Here is a 20360-nt window from a genome sequence, read left to right on the forward strand (position 1 = left end):
TTCAATTACAATAAGTCTAGATGATGCAAACCTTCTAAAAATCCAAAACATCTGCTCAAGATTCAGTCATTTTCTCTTAGTAGCTCTTTTTCCTACTTGGGTAGATTTTGATTCACATGCATCATATCGAAGGATTCATATGATAACTTTGTGTTTGGTGTAATGTGGGCATCATGGAATCCTTAATGTATTCCTTTTCCAAAGGTGATTGTTGTGCTGCTCTAAATGTAACAGTATTCTCATGCAGGAATCCAGCCTACCTGCATCCAGTGCTCAAATTAACGCCTAGCAAATCATGCAGTTAAGGTTGGATTACTGAGTGTTAATGGGGATTGTGCATGCTATACGTTCTCTTTACCAGTTAGCTTAAAGTGACTTGAAATTTGCCAGAGTGCAAAATCATTGCTGTGATTATGCAAATGTGCTTGTGGATTTCATTTAAGTCTTTATTTTGCATATATTTGTATTGATGGAGAGGTCTGGTACTCGGACCAAAAGTGCCTTACATGGAAACAAGTAATAGGCAGCAGATGCACTCCCATAACTGGGTGTCTTTAAAGTGTAACAGTGAGTATGTGGGTAGTAGAAGTCACGTTTTTAGTAGGAAGGGTGGAGTCATAGAAAAGGGACAATTCAAAGCTATTACCTATATTAAGTTGACAGTGCTATTTGGTGTTGAGCTAACCATAGCAAGATTATAAATATGCAAACTCTTACATTTGTACAGCAGGTTTAGATGGCACAGAGATTGCATGACCTGGGCATGAGAGGGGTAGAGGGCAGACCTTCCTGGGCCAGGTGGATCAGCCTAAATTCACATTGATGTGATGACTGGGTTGCCTTGGTTAGACCGAAGGCCATTGCAGTTATGAGGAGCCAGTAGAGTAATTGGCGGCAATGGGGAGGCGTGGCTGTGAACAGTGGTTATTGAGTTAGACTGGAGATCACGAGCGGGAGAGTACAGAGAAGTGGATTCTCTCGGGGAGTATGTGCAGGCAGGTCATGCATGGATTTAAAGACAAGGCGCAGAAACCTAAAAATTGTGCAATGCTGCATAGGATGTCACCCAGCAAGGTGACAATATGTTGGAGTGGTAAGATCTTGGTAGGTTGTAGAAATCTGCATTATGTAGGGCAGAGGTCTGCAACATGCGGCTTGCCAGATGTTTTGGACTACGACTTCCATGACCCATCACCATTGACTACGCTGGCTAGGGCTGATGTGAGTTGTAGCCCAAAGCCTCTGAAGAGCCAAAGGTTGCAGACCCCGATTTAGGCTGTTACTGAGCTGAAATGTTCACCACCAGGGCATCTTGATGCTATAGAAATTTGATATAGAAACATGGCTTAATAAAACTGCTGAAGACAAAGAGGGTGTGGATGCGAGGACTTGTTGAGGAGGGTGTTCCGTTTCATACTAAAGGCTTGGAGACAGAGTTTGGCACGTAGGGATACAGGGAGGTTGTTCAGAGCTTTTTCTATCCTGGCGTCATAGAACAGCCTCTGAGCACTGGCAAATCCTTTCCAACAAGCAGCGACAGAATAGGTCCATCGTGGCTTAATGTTTTGCAGATTAATTGCCTATAGTTGTAAACTACTGTGTTCATCTTCTGTGACTTCAGATCCATTTACTGATCATGCAGGTCAATTTTGGTGTGTGGTGATGTCTTTAATGTATATCTAAAACCTGCACATACGTCACATCACGTCTTTCTTGCCACTTCTTCAATGAGTGTACAGCTCCTGCTGCAGTTTTCAAACAGGCGAGGCCCTGTGTCCCCATTTGACCCACATTTTTTTTTTTTTTTTTTTTGCAATTTCTAGTTTCTTACAAACTTTTATTACAACTTTCTTCCTCAATCACTTCGCCCTGCAATTGCGTTGACATCTGGAATTTGCCAGCTCCTTGGTTCATGATTTCAAAATTTGTTCAGAATTTGCTCCAGAAAGTTTATAACTGCACAGGTCAAGTGAACTGAGGTCCCGCTTAGAATTTTCAACCACAGTTCTTCCATGCAATCGGTTTGGGGGGCGAACTTAAGTAAATGGAGAGACCTTGTGTCCTTCAGTGAGTGACAATCAGTCAGGAGATGTTTTAATGATTCTGAGTGATTTCCACAAAACCTACATGAGGGGTCTTTTACGTTGTCAATGTGTCGTAGAAAGCACATTTGTCTGGTTTTGTGGAGGTTTGTTCTTAGGCGTAGAAAGCCATCTCTGTGATGGCGAGACGGGAATGTACTCAGGTATTTTGGTAAGCAGTCTAATTTTTTCGGAATCATGCTTAGGTCTATTGCAGTCTTTAATTCATTGAGTTTTTCCAAGTTGTCAATCCAGAGATAACGTCTCAGTTTTTTTTTTGCATTTTGGGGTCGATCTATCAACATCTCCATATTGATGTGAGCAACTTGCATAATTGTTTTTACTTTTTCGGCCCATACTTCTTGTAGGGTGTTTGAATTTAAGTTTGTTTGTGAGTTGAACAGTTTATATGCTGGCTCAACCTTCTCCAACGACATCTTTCTTAGTAAGGTCATTGATTTCCAAATGACAGCTCCGTACATTGGTTCGAGTCCCAATTCATGGCGAATTACTGATACTGACAGGTATTTGGGTAGTCTTAACACGCGGCGCCAGAATAATCCTTCAAGTTTAGGCCAGATTCTGAAGTCGATATTCCAGCCTGTCTCTGCACCGAATGTCAGGGATGGTATCACCTTTTGTTGGTAGAAGGTTCGTACTGGAATCAGAGAGAATTTTCCAAATTGTGAATGTATCTTTGCTCCTTGTAGAGATAAGATTTTTATTCTTTTTTCAAGTTCGGACACCCAGCTCCATTCTCTTATGGACATAGAAAATGGAATACCCAAGTATCGAATTGAGGTCACTTCCTCAATCGGGACGTTGTTTAGAAACCATTTGTATTTCTTGTTTTTCTGGGACTCGCCATGACCTAATTTCAGAATTTTTGTTTTATCCACATTAATTTTTAGGTCGTGATCTATCATGTAGCTGTTCAATGCATTTAGTAGCCTCTGTAGCCCTATTTGCGTTTTGTCGACTAGGACAAAGTCATCGGCGTAAATCAGGTAGCTTACAGGAAATCCGTTGAGTTTGGGAGGAAAGCAGTGGGTATTTGTTAATGTATCTGATACATCTGCAATGTATAATTTAAAGAGTTCCGCTGCTAGAGGGCAGCCTTGCTTCACTCCCTTTTTCGTTGGAATAGCTTCAGAAAGAACACCATCTTTGTTCAACCTTATTTTAACTGATGTAGATTCATGTAGGGCTTTTATGGGATTTAATATATTTGGAGGACAGTTCCATTTGTTCAGTTTTCCCCAAAGTTTTTCTCGGTTGATTCCGTCGAAAGCTTGTTGCAGGTCTATAAATGCAAAAAACAGGATTCCCTTGCGTCTCAGGGCTTCCAACTTTAGTAGATTAAGTATAGCAAGGTTGTTTTCAGTGCCCACTCCTTTTGTAAAGCCAGTTTGACGTACATCGTTTAGTCCGCAGCAGCGTGCCCAGGCTGAGATCTTTTCTTGTAGGAACGAGGCAAAGACTTTCCCGATAGTATCCAATAACGCGATAGGGCGATAATTGGCAGGTACATCTCTGTTGCCCTTTTTGTAAATCGGGACAATGATGGCCTCCAGCCAGGATGACGGAATTGTCCTGGAGGAGGCTATAGTCAAGAATAGATCGGCTATGAACTTTGCCCATTCGTGGGGGTGTTGTTTAAGCATGATGTTCGATATGCCATCTGGGCCAGCTGCTCGGGAATTTTTTAACTTTGCTATGGCGCCATGTATGGTCTTTGCAGTTTGTGCAATATCCCAGCGCACGTTTCCACCATTTTTCCCGGCCACCAACATGGTGCTAGTGGATGAGAAGATGTTTCTGAAATGCGCTGCCCAGACCGCCTCGGGAATACCGTTTGCCATGATTACAGCTTGATTTGGCTGATCCATATTTAAGATTTTCCAAATGTTTCTGGTGTTCTGAGATCTTATCAAGGACAACATCTCCTCGCCACGTTCTTGGTCACGTTGGAGGGCAAAAGCTTTTGTCCAATTTCGGTATAATTGTTTTCGGTGTTTAATTTTTGCAGCTTTATTAACGCTACTTTCCGCTCTTAGTTCTTTCAGGTCTTTCCTCAGTTTCTTCTTCTCGTTATTCTGGGCTACACTCCATGTGTGTATATGGTTAGACACTGACGTGTTTTTTCTTGGTTGGGAGCTGGCCACAGTTTGGAGAATGGCGGGATAATCGGTAAAGGTTGTCGATGCTTCATTTCTTAATTGAAAGTCGGCAGTGAGGTGTTGTATCTGTTTAGAGGACATCCGAATTCTGTTACGGCTGGCGTTCACCTCTAAATCGGTGCATGCCGTGGTACTTAGACGCTTACAGTGGGGTTGCCAGTGCATTTTCAGCGGAAAATGATCGCTGTTCTTCGTTGGCGTAATCTGCATATTGAAGATTGTCGGCATCAGGTTATTTGAAACCCAGATGGAATCCAGGGTTTTCTTTAAACCCATGTTCGTCCACGTAATTTGCGGAGGAGTGTCGCCCGGGACATTGCCGTTTAACATGGTACAATCTCTTGCTTCCATGGCCTCCTGCCATCTTGTTCTTTTAGAAGAGTCCTTGAGATCCTTGTTGCAGCGATGATTGAAGTCCAAGTGGTTTCTGTTGTGCCAAGATATATTTAGGTCACCACACACAATTATCCAGAGATTATGAAGATTTCTTAAATTTGTGTCGATTATTGTTGTTATTGAGTGAATAAAAACCCCAGCCGAGATCTTTGCAGGGTTCCAATATACATTAATTAGCAACAGATGTTGAGGCGAGCTGAGGTCTTTTCTAGATTCGCTAGTTTTTCTTACGAGTAGAGTTGACTGGACATGGCCATTAGGGTTCGATGTGTCTGCCACTTCCCAACCTGTTCCTATTTTTATCAGTGTTAGTAATCCTGAGGACGGACGACCTCTCGCATTTTTGCTTGCAGGGTTTATTAGTATATGGTAGCCGTCTTTTACAGGAAGCTGTCGCATCCAGGTCTCTTGCAGGCATATTATAAAGTTGTCTTCGAGGTCCGATGCCCTCCAAGCCCTCCTCGCTGCCCCTGCTGCTTGACTTCCTCGCTCTCCCTTCCCTTCCCACCCCCCCATTGTGATTGGTCCTAGCGACCAGGAAGTGCTGTAGCCCAAGTGCATTTGCCGTTGCTATATCTTTCTTGCCACTTGGTCACTGAGTGTGCAGATCCTTTTGCAGTTTACAAACAGGCGAGGCCCTGCAACCCCATTTGACCCATATATTTGTTATTTTGCCCCTCCAAGCCCTCTTCACAGCCCCTGCCGCCTGGCTTCCTAGCTCTCACTCCCTTCCCTCTCTGCCCTTCTCCTGCCTCCCATTGTGATTGGTCCTAGTGACCAGGAAGCTCTTCATCAATGGTTGAGCTAGGGCAGCCTTGCCCAGGCAGCTCACGGCTAAGGGCCACAAGGCAAAGGGCAGATACATGCTAAGCAGCTCCACTCTGTGTTTGCCTGGGACACCGGACCCAGCCACCCTTCAGCGACTGATGAGCGAAGTGTGGTATGGGCGGGGAGTACAGCCATTACTGTACTTCAGTGAAACCCCACCACTCGTGTTACTTAATATCGTATACCTACACGCATCTAACCTAATTGTGTAAATTAGTCATTTGCATCTAGTCTGAAATGTATTGCGCTTGGGTGGATTGTTGGGGGTAGGAAATGTGCCACATTTAGATGGATTTGGGGGGTAGAAAATGTGCCGTATTTTGATGGAATTTGGGGGTAGACAATTTGCTGCATCTAGGTGGATTCTGCGGGTTGGGAAATATGCAGCATCTAGGTGGATTTTGGGGCAGGAAATGTGTTACACTTAGATGGATTGTCAGCTGAATGTGTCATACTTGGATTCTTTGTGAGGGATTGGAATGTTGTTGCACTTAGATAGGTTTCTGGGGTAGGAAATGTGTTCTACTTGTCTGTGAGAGACAAGCAATGTGTTATACTTGGATGGATTGTTGGAGGAAATGGGTTACTCTTGAAGAATGGTGAACGTTCGCACGTGCATGCATTCGGAGAAACAGTGTAATTCAGTTGTCTCGTTTCTCTTGAAGAACTTAGGCTGGCACCGGTATTGCTCTTAGAAGAACAGTATTGAACGTTCTGAAGGGTGGCCAGAGTGCGCATTGAATTGATCTGGGAATGATAATTTGTGCTACACCTACAATGTTGGCCCGTCTTTCATCCCATATCTACTCTGGTAACCCTACCATTACTCTTAAAGATCCTAACTCAACCTTGGTTTCCCGAAATCACAGTTAGTAGACTGCTGGTAGAAGCATACATAGAACTAGGAAGATATTTGGTAAGACTATAAAGGTAGCAGCTGGTTCATGGCGCCTAGAGAATCCTATCCTATGGTAACCGGCTGGTAGAAATATTAGGTCAGCCAGTCTATTGCTCTTGGAATACTTGAGGGTAGTCCCCCACCCTCCAATAGTGACTCGAAGAGTCTACGAGGCTAGCTGATCTTTTTCCGCAAAGTTTCTAACCACACAGCAACATCAAAGATTAGCTTCAACTGTGATCTTGGTACGGATAAATGCAGTACTTCGGTGGGCATCTGCCGCAGGCACGGCTATCTATTCACTGCATCTACAACCTACAACATAATTAAGCTATCTGGGCACACAGCGAGTCTCTAGCACTCACACCATCTAATGACCTGGGTTGCTTTCTGCGGGAGCCTGGCCTGCTCTGCTAAGCTTTATTTGTCCAAATGCACACTCCTTCTAATCCTACTCTGTGACCTCCAACACTCTGGACTTCGCTCCCACCACCAGCGCATTGAGACTATAATAATGGTAAAAGGCGCTATATTGACAACTACAATACAGTACAAGACATTACATTTATTCTTATAACGCAATGGCTTATCCACAAGGCACACATATTTTATAATGAGACTCTGCTTGACCAGAAGCGGGAGCAGGAAGGTTAAGCTAGGGGAAACATGAGAATATGCAGCAAGAGACTTTATATTTTGCACCCTCTTCAGTCGAGTCGTGGGCTTGGCAGCGATCCTCATTTAATTACTATTGCCAACATCCCTTTTGAACCAAAATGAAAGTATTAACTGCTGTCGCTCGCTGTGGAAAAGACAGAAGAGGAAAGAGAGTTGCATGTTGTTTTAGATGGTAAAAGTTGTTCTTTTAGACCCCCGCTTGTTTATGGTGTGTTTTTCAGAGTACATGATGAGCCCTGGTTTTGTAACGCAGATGACTATTACGGCATGGTCCCGAGGGTGTCTGGCTAGAAAATAGCACTGCTGGTATTTGAAACATTAACTGCTGCTACCTTCTTTTCTTTTTTATTTTTGGAAGATTGATTTTAACCGAATTTTTGACTGTCCATTGTATCAGGGAGAGTCTCTCGCACTGTTGGTGGTGAAATCTTGATTCATGGAGCGTTTTACATATCTCTGTGTGTTGTCCACATGGTTGGAAAATGGGCAGCTTTGACATAGGATGCATTTGGAATGGTGGAGTTTTCAACTGGGCAAGGTTTTGGAAACAACTTTTTTTCATGATGACAGTTGAGATGGTTTAAATCGCTTCAGTTTAACATTACCTAAATGCACAATCATTTTGTAGTTTGTCAAGAAACTGCTGTTTTCTGTATGATAAATGAAATCCCCTATACTACATTTGAAAGGACTGATGCCTAATGGAAAAAAGGGCTCTTCCTCTATGCATATTACGGATTCCTCGACTATTGTGAATGATGAACCACAGCAGGCGATGAGTTCTTCCACGAATGAGAAAACTGGGCGGTTGAAAGAAGCATCAGACGGCCAAGCAAGCAGGAGTGTCAGTTGTGCCTCAGTTCAATGAGGTGAGAGTCCAAATGCCATATCCACAATTGCAGTTGGCTGTAATCCACGGGGTAGAAGAACAGGGGGTGATGGAGACAATCTTCCCCTCGCTGCCTCTGAAAGACCAACCAACCACAGTGTACTTGCCGGCTGTACAGACTTTCCCCATTTTTCCCCAAAAATAAGCGGAAATTAAATATAATTAATCCGAGAGAGATGATGTCTGGGGAAAAAAAAAATCTAAGAATGTACCAATGTTGAATAATCAGTTTGCAAATAAGGTCCTAACATTTATAAGAGTTTTGCCGCTGCCTCAAGGCTTTTCACACACACAATCCCAGGGAAAAGAGGCAGTTCTGTCTTACTTTGCTCTGCCACTTAGGCGTTTAGAACCTTTAGCGGACCAGTGATATATGTGGCAGTGACCGGGATAAATCAAGTGACTCTATTGAGGCAGACTTACTTAATGTTTCTACATATACGATAGAAGATGGATGACAAAGTTATGGCTGAGGATCAAGTAATTCATCCGATCCCAGCCGTTCATCCCTGTCTCGGTTCCCATTTCCGATTTTACATATGGGAACCCTTCTATGACTACGGGGGAGTTGATTGGAGTAAATTTACCTTTGAATCCATCTGCCAAAGTCTCTAACTCGCAAATGCCCAAACTGAGTCTTTCTTTTGACACTTGCGGAAAAAAGATGAACGATCTACCAAAAAACGGGTTCTTCTAAACTTTCAAATGGAGAGCTGACGATGAAAAGGTTGATCTGCTGCTACCCTTGAGATCCCTGATGCGTCAGTTTAACCCACATAGTGCGACTCGCACCTGGATCGCTCCAGGAAAAACACTTATGATATTTTTATTTATTTTATACTTGACAATGAAAGCTGTAGGTGTGCATCATTGGAAAACATACTGTTAGCTCTGAACGTTTGCTTCCAGCTAACAATGGCCTCATTTTGAATCACTTTAATGTCCTCGGACTATTTTGCAGCATCCCTTTTGATGCGATTGCTTCGTTCAGAGGATATTATGATTGTGGATTTCCCTAAAGAGCGGATCACAAAGTGATACTTAATCTGAGATCAAGTGGGAGTAGATCATCCCTTTTATGATCATCCCTTTTAGAGGCGGCTCATCTTCTTTTGCCGATGGGATTCAAATGCACTGCTTCTTCTCTGACAACAACACTGGAGCGAGCTAATACCCAGAATTGGTCAAGCCTGATCCAGTCACATATCAATAGGCCACAGTTTATACAAACCAGCAAGCATGGAATCAGCCTAAAGGAGACCCCCAGTGACGGGAGGGGGCCCACATGGAAGTCTTAGCCACCAGCTCTGGCTTGGTGTTTGTCAGATGTAACTGCAATATCGGGCAAAGAAGCTAATGGATTAATGACTTTGATCCATTTGAGACTGATATATGGTCCTTTTGAAGGCCATGATTAATAATGAGATTATTTTAAGGGTCCATTTAATTGGAGTGGGGATACATCCCAAAGAAAAGCTCTCCTGGTGATATCCCAGGAACGATGTGCCCAAAACATTGAAATAAAAACAAGGCTCCAGTTGGAGTAGTGTAGACTTCTGGAACACTCTGGGCTTTTTGCATTTGCCGACAGAGACCGCGCTGCTCTCTGGAGATCTGGAAATAATCTGTCTCAAAGAAACCTGCGATTCTGGATGGCTATACAACTCTAATCAACCCTGCCTATAAAGTTCTGCGAGGCCGGCCGGCCGGCCTGAGGTTTATTGGCATTTGTGAGAAATGGGAGAGGCCCATCTACTGGACTGACAAATAATCCTAATCCCTTCTTGCAAGTTATAGGCATTAACATCAAGGGCCTTCTTGGTGACACAACTCAACAAGGAGTGATTCTCAATGTCTACTGGAATCCAACTGCGATAGCCACTGAAGCTTTTATTAATGCAGTTCTGTCAGCCATTGATGAAGCAATACTGCAATACAATCCGCACTTCATAATTGTGGGTGGTGGCCTAAACTGCCTCTGTGTTAAAAACAAGACAACAGAACTTTCACTGCAAAATGGTCTAATTTCCAAACAAAATAGGAGAGCAGCTATGTGGTTAGAGATGATATCTCACAATCTTTATATTTTGAATGGACAAAATGGAGATTACCCCCCTCACCCCCCAAGACCTACTTGGCTCAATGGTACGGCTTCCAGTATATTGGATTACTTCTTCGTTTCTAGCGCTCTACTTCATCTCATTTGAGGTTATTCCAAAGACTTCGAGTGATCATGCCCTCCTACAACTCTCTTGGAAGGGTCTTTCTAGTTTAGATCACGATATAGGCCCCAGGCCCCATCTATGTTGAACCAACCCAAGGGGCAAATTGCCTACTGCTGAGATCTCGGGAGCTTAAATAATTGTCTGTGAACTTCGCCCAACAATTGCTGCCGAGGGGGGATGTGAATTATATCCCATTATTACTTGAGTTTAAGATCTCTACTCAATAAAGCTCTGGTGGTGTGACTAAACCTTACAAACATGTACTTGACGAACAGATTAACCAAGCGAAGAAACTTCTCCAACAGGGTCTAAGATGCATAAGTGGTTCACTAGACCCCAAACAAATGCTGCTGAAGAAAAAATTAAAGCATTGGCTTAAAAAACACAAAGCTGTTATGCTCCAGCAGGATGCTGAGCGTATGTTTAAAAGCGCTGACCAAAAAGGACACTAGATCTATTTGGAAAATTCTAAATGAGGCGGAGTGTTGCGCCCTATCTCTATGGCCAATGTGATTTCAAAACAATCCTGGTCCGTCTTCTATAACAAAGTTGTTTGGCCTGACACAACGCATGGCATCCATCCAGATTTCTAAGTCCCACGTTGATTGGAGTTTTCCCCTAGATCAGCAGGAAATCGAACTGTTAATTAAGAACTCTAATCATTCTAGAGCACCGGCCGCAGATGGGGTTTCAAACTCTGATTATTGGCTACCTGGATCTATGGTCACCGCTTATACCCAATCTATTCACTCGGATGAGAATATGAGAAATTCCAACCTCTTGAAAATCAGCAATAATCGTCCCCATTTACAAACAAGGCAATAGATGTGATCTAGCAAATGATTGCCCGATTGCGCTGCTTGATTCTTTGGGGAAGCTATTTGCAGCACTTCTGCTAAAACAACAAAAAGTCTGGATCAGCCAAGTGGAAAGAGAAGATTCCAGACAAACTGGATTCAATAAAGGCATTGGAACCGTTTTAAATCGGTTTCTCCTAAAGCGCCTCTAAGGTACAGCCTTACAACTCCAGGATTTACTTGGCCTTTGTAGATTTGCATAAAGCTTTCGATAGCGTGAATCGACATCTTTTATGATCTAAAATGGAGGCTTGGAATTGTCTGAACAATTTGCTAGCGGCAATTAAAGCTTTGTACGACTCCACCATGTTACAAATTCGACAGAACGCACAACCGTGGTACAAATTCGACTGAACGCTCTAGGCCATTTGACAAACCCCATTAATACTTTTAGCGGCCTGAAGCAAGGATGTCCGCAGGCACCAACTTTAACTTGTTTCTCTCCAATGTGGGGGAACATTGAACAAGATCAGAACCGCTCCATCGAGGATTGGCGGACAATTCTTGTCAAGACTGCTTTTTGCCAGTGACCTAGTGCTGATTGACAAAACGCCAATTGGCCTTCAGAGAAGTCTCAAAGCCTTGAACGAGTATGTCTGTGAACGGTTTGGCAATTAACTCGTCCAAAACTAACATCATGATAGATGGTCCTAAGCTCTCCCGTAGAGCTCCTAACTTTAAATGGTTTGTGAATAAAAAAACCTTTGGAACGAGGTAATCTACTTAGGGACTTTAATCAACAATAGCAGGATTTACGTGCCCTGCCAATTGACATTGAAAGCAACATTGAGAATTTTAGTAAGCCAAGATAGGCTGGTCCAGAAAAAATTTGGAAAATTCTCAATACTGCATGTAATTACTTTTTACAATCAGAAGGTTACTCATACGCTGATATATGGAGCTGAGTGATTCCCCTCTACAGCTTGGGAGCTAAGGCCATCTTTGGAGGGAACTTTCTCACTTGAACCTCCATTATTAGGTTTGAATTGGGCCTGATTTCCCTTCATGCGAGAACGGCATGGAGAACCTTGGCCCTTTATCGAAAATGTGTGCTGCCCAAACCAGCTTAACGGTTCCAGATTTTGAAAGATGCGTTAGTTGGGAAGCCATCCTCTACTGACACAATGGAAAGACAGCCGTTTAGTTTATTTGAACCATCTGTTTTCCACACAGGAAGAATTTATCAACAATACGGATAAAGTTAAACGTAAATTGTGGCAAATGGACTGGATTAAGACCCACAATGAAAAGAATGCTTATAAATTGCTGACGGCGATGAAGATGGAAAATGAGCATACAGGGATCCTTATCAAAATATCTCATTAAATTCCCTAACTGGTGGTACAGGTCCCAATTTATGCTTTTTAGACTGAATCTTTATCCCAACAAGCAGATTAATGTTGATCTATAAACAGTCTGCAAATAAGGAATGCCGATTTGTGTTCTAAAGCAGGGCAAAAGTGAAACCTTGCTCAGGTTTGACTGATTTAAGAACTCCCTACTTGGGAAAAGTGATTGCTACTAACTACTCGGGAGATGCTGAGGAATTCTGGTAATGGCCTCCTTCGTGGAGAAAATAATTCCCCAATATTTTGTTTGGTGAAAAAGTGTTTGAAATGAACCAGAAGGTTATGTGAGCCAAACACTATTGCCTTATTGATGGCTTTTACATGTGACTTAAGTGAGGATTTGTTGAAAAACATTTTTTTCTAGACCAGGGTTTGTAATAAACTAAAAGTCATAATAATAAAAAAACGAATTTCCTATTGAAAAGATTGATTTCGACTTCTAAACCTATCATTGTCCCATTTAATAGGGGGAGAGATGGTAAAATCGCGGCGTCCACCGCCTTGGGGATACAGGTTAGTCTTGGGACAGTGAGATATTTGGGTATCGCCCTCAATAGGGGGGTGGGGGGCCTTTTCGAGGCCAACTTCCCACCCCTTCTGTCCACAATCAAGTTGGACTTATTGAAGTGGAGTAGGTCTACAGTATCATGGTTGGGGCGACTCAATGCGATGAAAATTGTCGTCCTCCTAAGGCTCCTATACTTATTTCAAATGCTCTGCATCCGTGTCCCAACTCCTTCTTTCAAGAGGTGAAGTGCTGAGATTTCTTTGGCAGGGGAAGAAGGCCCGGATAGCATGGGAGGTTCTGGTTCTGACCAAGGAGGGGGGGGGGGGTCGGGGGCGCTGGTCTCCCGGAAGTGAGACGATCTCAGGCTGCCCAACTTCAGCATTTGGTACCACACCTTAGGGCCCAAGGGGATTTCCAATGGATCGCTCTGGACAACCGATATCTTCGACCAGCTACGGTCGGAGAATGGTTGTGGGTGCCGTAGAATTAGGGCACATCCAATATTGGGGACCATATGGGATATATGGAGAACTGTGCAGAAATGAAGGGAGTTACAGCTTGGCCCTCACCGCTTGGACCCCTGTGGGTACCGGGAGTTAGAGATGCAATCCCGAATACAGAGATTTCAGGCATGGTATGAAGTAGGGCTTGAAAGAATAGGCCAGCTGTGGAGGGGGATACGGGTTCATAGATGTTCTGGAACTTGAGGAGGCACAGGGAATAGGGAAATTGTCTTTCTGTATTGACAACTAAAGGGGGCGATTACGCAGAGGACCTGCAGCGAACAAATACAGAGGGATATCACTCCCTTTGAAAAGCTCTTGGACAGTAGGTTGGAGACGACGGGACTGATCTCAGCCATGTATGGAGCCCTGGTGGAAGCAGGTGACGGGTCCAAGGATTAAACTGAGGGCGAAGTGGGAACGGGACCTGGAAGAGGAGATAGATTCCACCTTGTGGGGGAGTCTTTGTAAGGCAGCCTTGCAGACGTCCATCTCAACACAATATAAACAGCATGGTATAAAGCTCCTACATAGGTGTCAATATGACCCGGTCAGACTCTTTAAAATGCATCGGGACATCAGCCCTCAGTGCTGGTGAGGGTGTGGACAGAGGGCTGATTATTGGCATAATTGGATTAAGGAGGTGGAGGGGATTACCAGGGCTACATCTCCTCTGCTAGTTTTGTTTGGAATTGAGCTGCAGGAGGGGGACCTCTGTAGGTTGCCTAAAATGGTATCGGGCCTACTGTTGGCAGTGAGAGCATGCCTCGCCACGAAATGGAAATGGGCCCACATGCCAGATAAAGAGGAATGGGTTAATGTTGCAAGGAACCTATACGTGATGGAGCAGATAACTGCGTGTCTGCATGGATCGGGGTGGGGGGGTATGTTGGAGATGGAATAGGAGGGCTTCGCTGATAAATATGAGCAGTGAGGAGGGTCATGGGGAAGGGGTTGGAGACGTGACGGAATGAGTGGGGGGCTTGTGCTTTTGGTAGGGGACGAAATAGGGAGAGAGGCTGGCAGGTTGTCGGGTTGGGGTGACAGAGAGGGCTCGGTAGGGATGTTCTAATTTGTCGCAGCAAAGGAAAGGTTTGTGATTATGGGATTCGGGAGGGAGAGACAGTACCAGGAGGGGGGGAAGGCGGGTGTGGGGGACGGAGAAGGGGGACTGGTTCATTGTTGTCTTATAAGAGAGGGAGGCAAGGGGCCTGTGCTATTCCGTGACAGGTTAAGTTGATGTGATTATATGCCTCTCAAAGTTATGTTGATATCCATAATAACTGTTAATAAAGCCACATTTTAAGAAAAAGAAAAGATAGGTTTATAGATGTCTGAAATTAACATTTGCTTCTAAAAAAATAGGTATCTGTTTTGTCTTGTGTGAGCTAACGCTGAATGTTTCTTTTTAGACGGAAATCCTGGAAAATGCAGTATCCATACCAGATATCAAACTGCATAGCAACCCTTCTGCATTTAACGTATATTGTAATGTACGCCATTGTGTTCTGGAGTGGCAAAGGAAGGAGACTTCCCTGGCGGTGTCCTCAAAGAACTCTGTGCAGAGTGGAGATTCTGACAGCGATGAAGAGGAGGAGTCAAAAGAGCCACCCATCAAGCTTCCAAAGGTATTCATCTATAGACTTCATAGTTTGCTTTAATGTTTTGTTTCAGGTTTATTTTTTTAAAGTTTTGGTTAAATTGGCTGCATTTTCATGTAAACTTATGTAAGGACTTTAATTGATAATGAATTCCTTATTTGTTTTTGCACACACTGTTGTCTTTCTTGTCAATTGCATGAAACGTCTGTGGCCTTCTCGCTGTTCACTTTCCCCTTTCTTGCATTTGTTGGTTCTTCAGCTTCATAAATTCCACATGTTACACAGCGCACTTGTCTGGTAATCCATGCTATCCATGCTGTCAAATGCATTGCTGTCTTGTCTGACTGGTCCCATGACTGCCTTCTCGTGAAATGCAAACTATGCACGTTTATTTTTTGGCCAATACTTACTCTAAACCTCCAACCCTTGCAGACATCCACACACTATGCTAGCACCAATCACCTGCCTTCACTTCATCACGCAACAGGCATCACAAAGATCGAGCACTCAGTCACCAATTAGATTTCCCTACTCCCATAATCCTGCCTAAACTGTGTAGTTAAGGAAATGGTTCTGGCATGAAGAACTATACCCAATTACAGCATGGTGACAAACTATAAGGCGTCCTGTATGCAGGCAACCGTAACAACCAACCTGCCTCACATAACAACACAAATGGCATTCTTGTGTGTTTTGGTGTACTCCCGTCCCCCCACATACTCGCTGTCTTGCAAGACACAAAGGTAATGCAATTGGCGTAAACCACATTATAATAACGGAAACTAACATGACCACAGTATTACTTCATTTGTAGCGTACCCGCTACCTAAATTTGAAAAATACACCTTGCAGCATTTCCTATTGATTTCTGTCGCTTTAACAAAGATGTTTATTATTTTGGAGGGTTCTGCTACGGAGCCACTGCATTTTAGATACAGACCCACGTGTTTATCATGAAGCTTGTTTTCATCATCATGATCTATTCAAATAGAAACATGGTCAGGCTTTGGGCTGAATGATCCTGACAGGAGCTAATGTGCGCTGGCACCCACCTCCAAACACTCCCCCAGGTGATAAGAAAGTGTAAGGAGAGTGGACTGGACCGGTCTGGGCAAATGTCTGCATCTTCCCTCAAAGGTGAGGCATAGAGGTAGGAAGGGCTTTGAAGATATAGCTGTGCTGTGGAACCACCAGTGGGGCTAGGAAAAGAGATGTGAAACTTTCATCGTCTGGGCCTGCCCAATGTCTTTCCACCACAAAAGTTCACAGGCTTCTCTCAGACCCCTGGCATTCTAAATGTGAACCATCTGGTTAAAACCACACTGGCAGGATGAAGCTGCAAAAACCCACCGCTCGTTGCCAAACAATCCACTAGGGAAGCGGGCAGCAAAGTCAGATACAAGGTTAATTTCCATACAGATGTGCAGAATATCTAGTTCCCTGTTCCCACATTGTGGCCTCTGTCTTTTATACGGTTTTACACAATGCACATCATACAAAGAATAGTATGATGCATTTAGTCTGTTACTCTGACATGGTCTTCCTAACAGTAGATCCTAGGGGCATGACTTTACAGGTCTATCGGAACTCGATGCAATACCTCAGAGCCCATCCATTTTGACTCGTACCACCTCCACTACGGGAGCTTTCCATTTCACCTAATGTTGGCAAAACTGCAGACTCATTTGGTCCCTATTCCGGCTCTCGGCCAGCTTCAACTTCATGCACCGCATTACATCATGGGGGGTTAACAATCGGAACGCCCTGGGCCCTGATCATATAACAGATCACTCTAAACATGAAGCACTAATTTGGGGTGCAGTTTTAACAAAGGATTTGATGCAATTACTACCAAATGAACGATCCCAAATTCATGGAGTAAGACCATAATAATCCCAGTGTACAAGAAAGGATCATGATTGCATGCGAAATGCTATCAACCGTTCCCCCTGCTTGACACCGTTGCAAAATGTGCAGGGGAGACTGGGTGAATGAAAACCTAATTCTCCAGCATGGGGTCTGGCATGGATTCGCATGCTCATGAATATTCCCCTTCGTCGGGCTGGGAATCCTCTGTAAAAGAAAAATCTATTTCACTTTCACTTAAAAACTGCATTTCTCCTCTAAACCAATCTGTACTCTGGGTCATACTGCCTCCATACAATGACAGTCCTCTCACTAAGCCCCGCCTCTGGGAGCCATCTACAGATTTTTACTGCACGCTTCAGTGTTGGAAGTCCTTGGAAGTCCTCGCATTGCTCTCCAAGCTATTTGTACATTTTTTTTTTTATGGAAAGTTCAATTTTTGTTTCGAAGAGCCTGTGTGCTCTTTCTTCATCTGCCTGCAGCAGTGACCCGTTGTTGGTGTAGTTCTGTGCCCCCTGGGAGGAGGGGGGGGGAATCCATCGAAGATTCTAGATGGCCATCTTGGACCTACTTTGCACCCTCCGACCATGACGGAGGGAAGGTCCCTCTTCAGGCCCTGCACCAAATGCAGGCTACGGAATGTGTTTGTGGAGGGCAAGCACTTACAATGTCTCTACTGACTGCACCCAGGCCACAAGGAAGTAGAGTGTGATATATACCTCGGCTTCTCTAAGAAAACGACAAAGGATGGGCATAATAGGCTGGCGGCATGGCTTAACACAAACAAGGCTTCTGACCCATGCTCCGAGCAGGGTCATGCCTCGTCCGGGGACCGGCCGGTCCGAGGAGTGGTCTTCTAAGTCCTTTGAGGGTGCCTCATCCTTTGGGGCCCAAGATAAGGCCAAGATTTGCAAGTCTGTGTCCACCAGGTTCGCAGCTGAAGTGGGTCCCAAAGCAGATGGGGTGCGATCAACATCACCTTCCGCCTCCATTGCCAGCCAACCATCAAGCTCCTCTTCAAAGAGGAAGTCCTCTACCCTGGCTAAGTTATGGGAGAAATCCGAGAAGCCGCGGACAGAGGAGAACGCTGTGCAGCCCAAGCACACTAAACTGGCACAGGCAAAGACCTCGTTGGCAACTCCGGCAACAGCTACTACGACCACAGCAGCTACAGGCGCTGATCCTACGAGGGTAGCTCCCACAGCACAGTGTCCCTGCCCCAAGGAGCAACGCCACCACAGAGACTTTGGCAAAGTCTGCAAGCACACCAAGGTCCTGGTTCAAAACCCTCTGGGAGGAAACAAGGGAAGGGGCGTGGCGGGCCCTGAAACAGCCCTCCCAAGTCGTCCAAACTATGCAGGTCTCGTCCACAGACAACGAAGTTCAGGAGTCCTTGCATACGGTCCATGAGTACGATGAGGGTGCAGGGCCTAGAAATGTCCCTCGGCTGCCTTCTCAGCCGAGGGACATTTCCTTGGATTTTCTATCGACTCTACACACCTTGATGTCCTATCCAGATGAGAATGCCTCTGGTTTCGGTACCTGTGGCCACCAGGCCCTGATCAGCCTCTGATGAAGAAAAGGAAGTGTCATTTGATACCCCCACATCAACCTCCTCCACCATGTCGGGCCCAAAATACCCCAGCAGACCCAGACACGGGTACGGATACGGCCATGGATGACGAAGAAATGGTCACTGCGGATGGTGAATCGCAACATTTGGATGCCCCACATAGGGTTTCCTCACCGGATGAGGTGGGTTTGTTCCACTCCATGATCGCCAGGGCCTCCAAGCTATTCCAGCTGGTGCCCGCAGAAATCAAGAAGGAGGGCTTCTTGTAACAAAGGTGCGCCGCCAAGAGGAAGACTATCATGGTGGTGCCCTTTCTGGACGATATTTGGTAAGCGGGACTGGCCCTCATGAAGAACCCTTGCACAGCTCTAGCCAAGCGGGATAGGCTGGACAAGAAATATAGGGTGCTGGACTCTGAGTTTGCAGCCATCGCTGGACTCAGTGGTGTCGGCGGCCATGAGGAAACAGTCGGCTAACCCGTCCTCGGTCCCTATGGAAAGCGAGGGGGGAAAAGGATGGACGGCATGGGGAAGGAGGTGATTTACACCGGAGCGTCCACAATCGAGCCAGCCAACGCGCTGGCAATCCTGGTTTGGTACGACGGGGAATTGTGGTACAAGCTAGGACTGATCCTGGAGTACCTTCCAGACGATAACAAGATGGAAGCCCTCACTCTCTTCCAAGAAGGGGAGGTGGCATCAGATCACGCCATCACAGTGGCAGTGGACGTCGCTGACGCAGGGTTCCGGCAAATGGGGAACAGTGTCTGCTTTCGTCGACAGGGATGGATGAAAGCCACTCATTTTCATCAGGAGGTCCAAGCGAAGGTGCTTGACATGCCCTTCGATGGGGAAAATCCATTCGGCAAGGCTGTAGAGTCACTCCAGGCCATGAAGACGGATAGAGAGATGGCCGTTTCCTTAGCACCACTAGTCTTTTTGCTCCTGCAGGTGAAAATCGAGCCGGTCTTCAAAAGGGTTCTCCACGTCGTACAGACGGCCCTCCCGATCGTCAACGCAAGAAGTCTAAAGAGGCCGCTCCAAGGCCTACAGAAGCGAAAGACAGTGTCGCTGTCGCCCGCAGGACCAGTGCCCAAGCAAGCCTGAACCGGCCAGGAAGTGGGGGGTGGGTCCCTCCCTCCCCACTTGTGCACACCGGTGGGAGGCCGGCTCACATGGTTCGTCAGCGAGTGGAGAAAGATCACCACCCACACATGCGTGCTGGACGCTCTTGCCCAAGGACACACTTTGGATCCCAACGCAGGTGTCTGCGGATCCTTCTGGTTCCCAGTCAGGAGCAGCACATCCCTCCGCTTCTGGAAGAGGTACAAGCCATGCTACAAAAAGGGGCAATGGAGCTTAGTTCCCCAATGGCTCTGGGGCTCCAGAGTCTATTCAAGATATTTTCTAGTCAGAAAGAAGACGGGGGGCTGGAGACCGGAGCTGCAGTGCATCTTGCGCACCCCTATGTAGTGAGGCTGGTGTGTGGTAGAACTGGTGTAAATACTTAAAATGTATCCATTTAAATGTAGTGTTAATGGCCTCCCTTCTCGTCTCCCCACAGCAGTAGCTCCAGGTCTCATCCGATATAACACATCCCAGCGTTCTTTCCCACTTGCCCCGGGAGGGCCCATTCACTTCCTACCCTGGTGGCCATACAAATACTATACATTGCGGATGTTACTCGTTTCTCGTGTGCCCTTCAAGCATCCTAGGCAGTGTTGGGGCTGTCTTCGGTTCCCGAGGGAAGCTCGGGAATAGCTGCTTCAGGGAATTTCTCAATCAGTAATATAAAAATATGTCCAGGGGAGTAAGAACCACTCTCTCCCTCATTGCCTCCAGTGAAAGGAACTGCCCATCAGGAAACATGTCTCTGGAAGCAAGTTGCACCCGCCCATCTCATGCATGTCAAGTAATACCTTTTGCTGG

General features: G+C 45.4%; 1 protein-coding gene across 12 annotated transcripts in view; it reads left to right on the plus strand.

Moving 5' to 3' along the window:
* Positions 1-20360, plus strand: part of MYCBP2 (MYC binding protein 2) — a 3160061-nt gene that overhangs the window by 173430 nt on the left and 2966271 nt on the right. For all 12 annotated transcript variants that reach the window (XM_069639721.1, XM_069639717.1, XM_069639718.1 and 9 more), the window contains exon 3: positions 14805-15020. In XM_069639721.1, coding sequence (XP_069495822.1) covers positions 14805-15020 — 216 coding nt within the window. The remainder of the gene's footprint in view (positions 1-14804; positions 15021-20360) is intronic.

The sequence above is a fragment of the Ambystoma mexicanum genome, chromosome 7q, assembly GCF_040938575.1.
Source record: "Ambystoma mexicanum isolate Mex_15411 chromosome 7q, UKY_AmexF1_1, whole genome shotgun sequence".
Lineage (NCBI taxonomy): Eukaryota > Metazoa > Chordata > Amphibia > Caudata > Ambystomatidae > Ambystoma > Ambystoma mexicanum.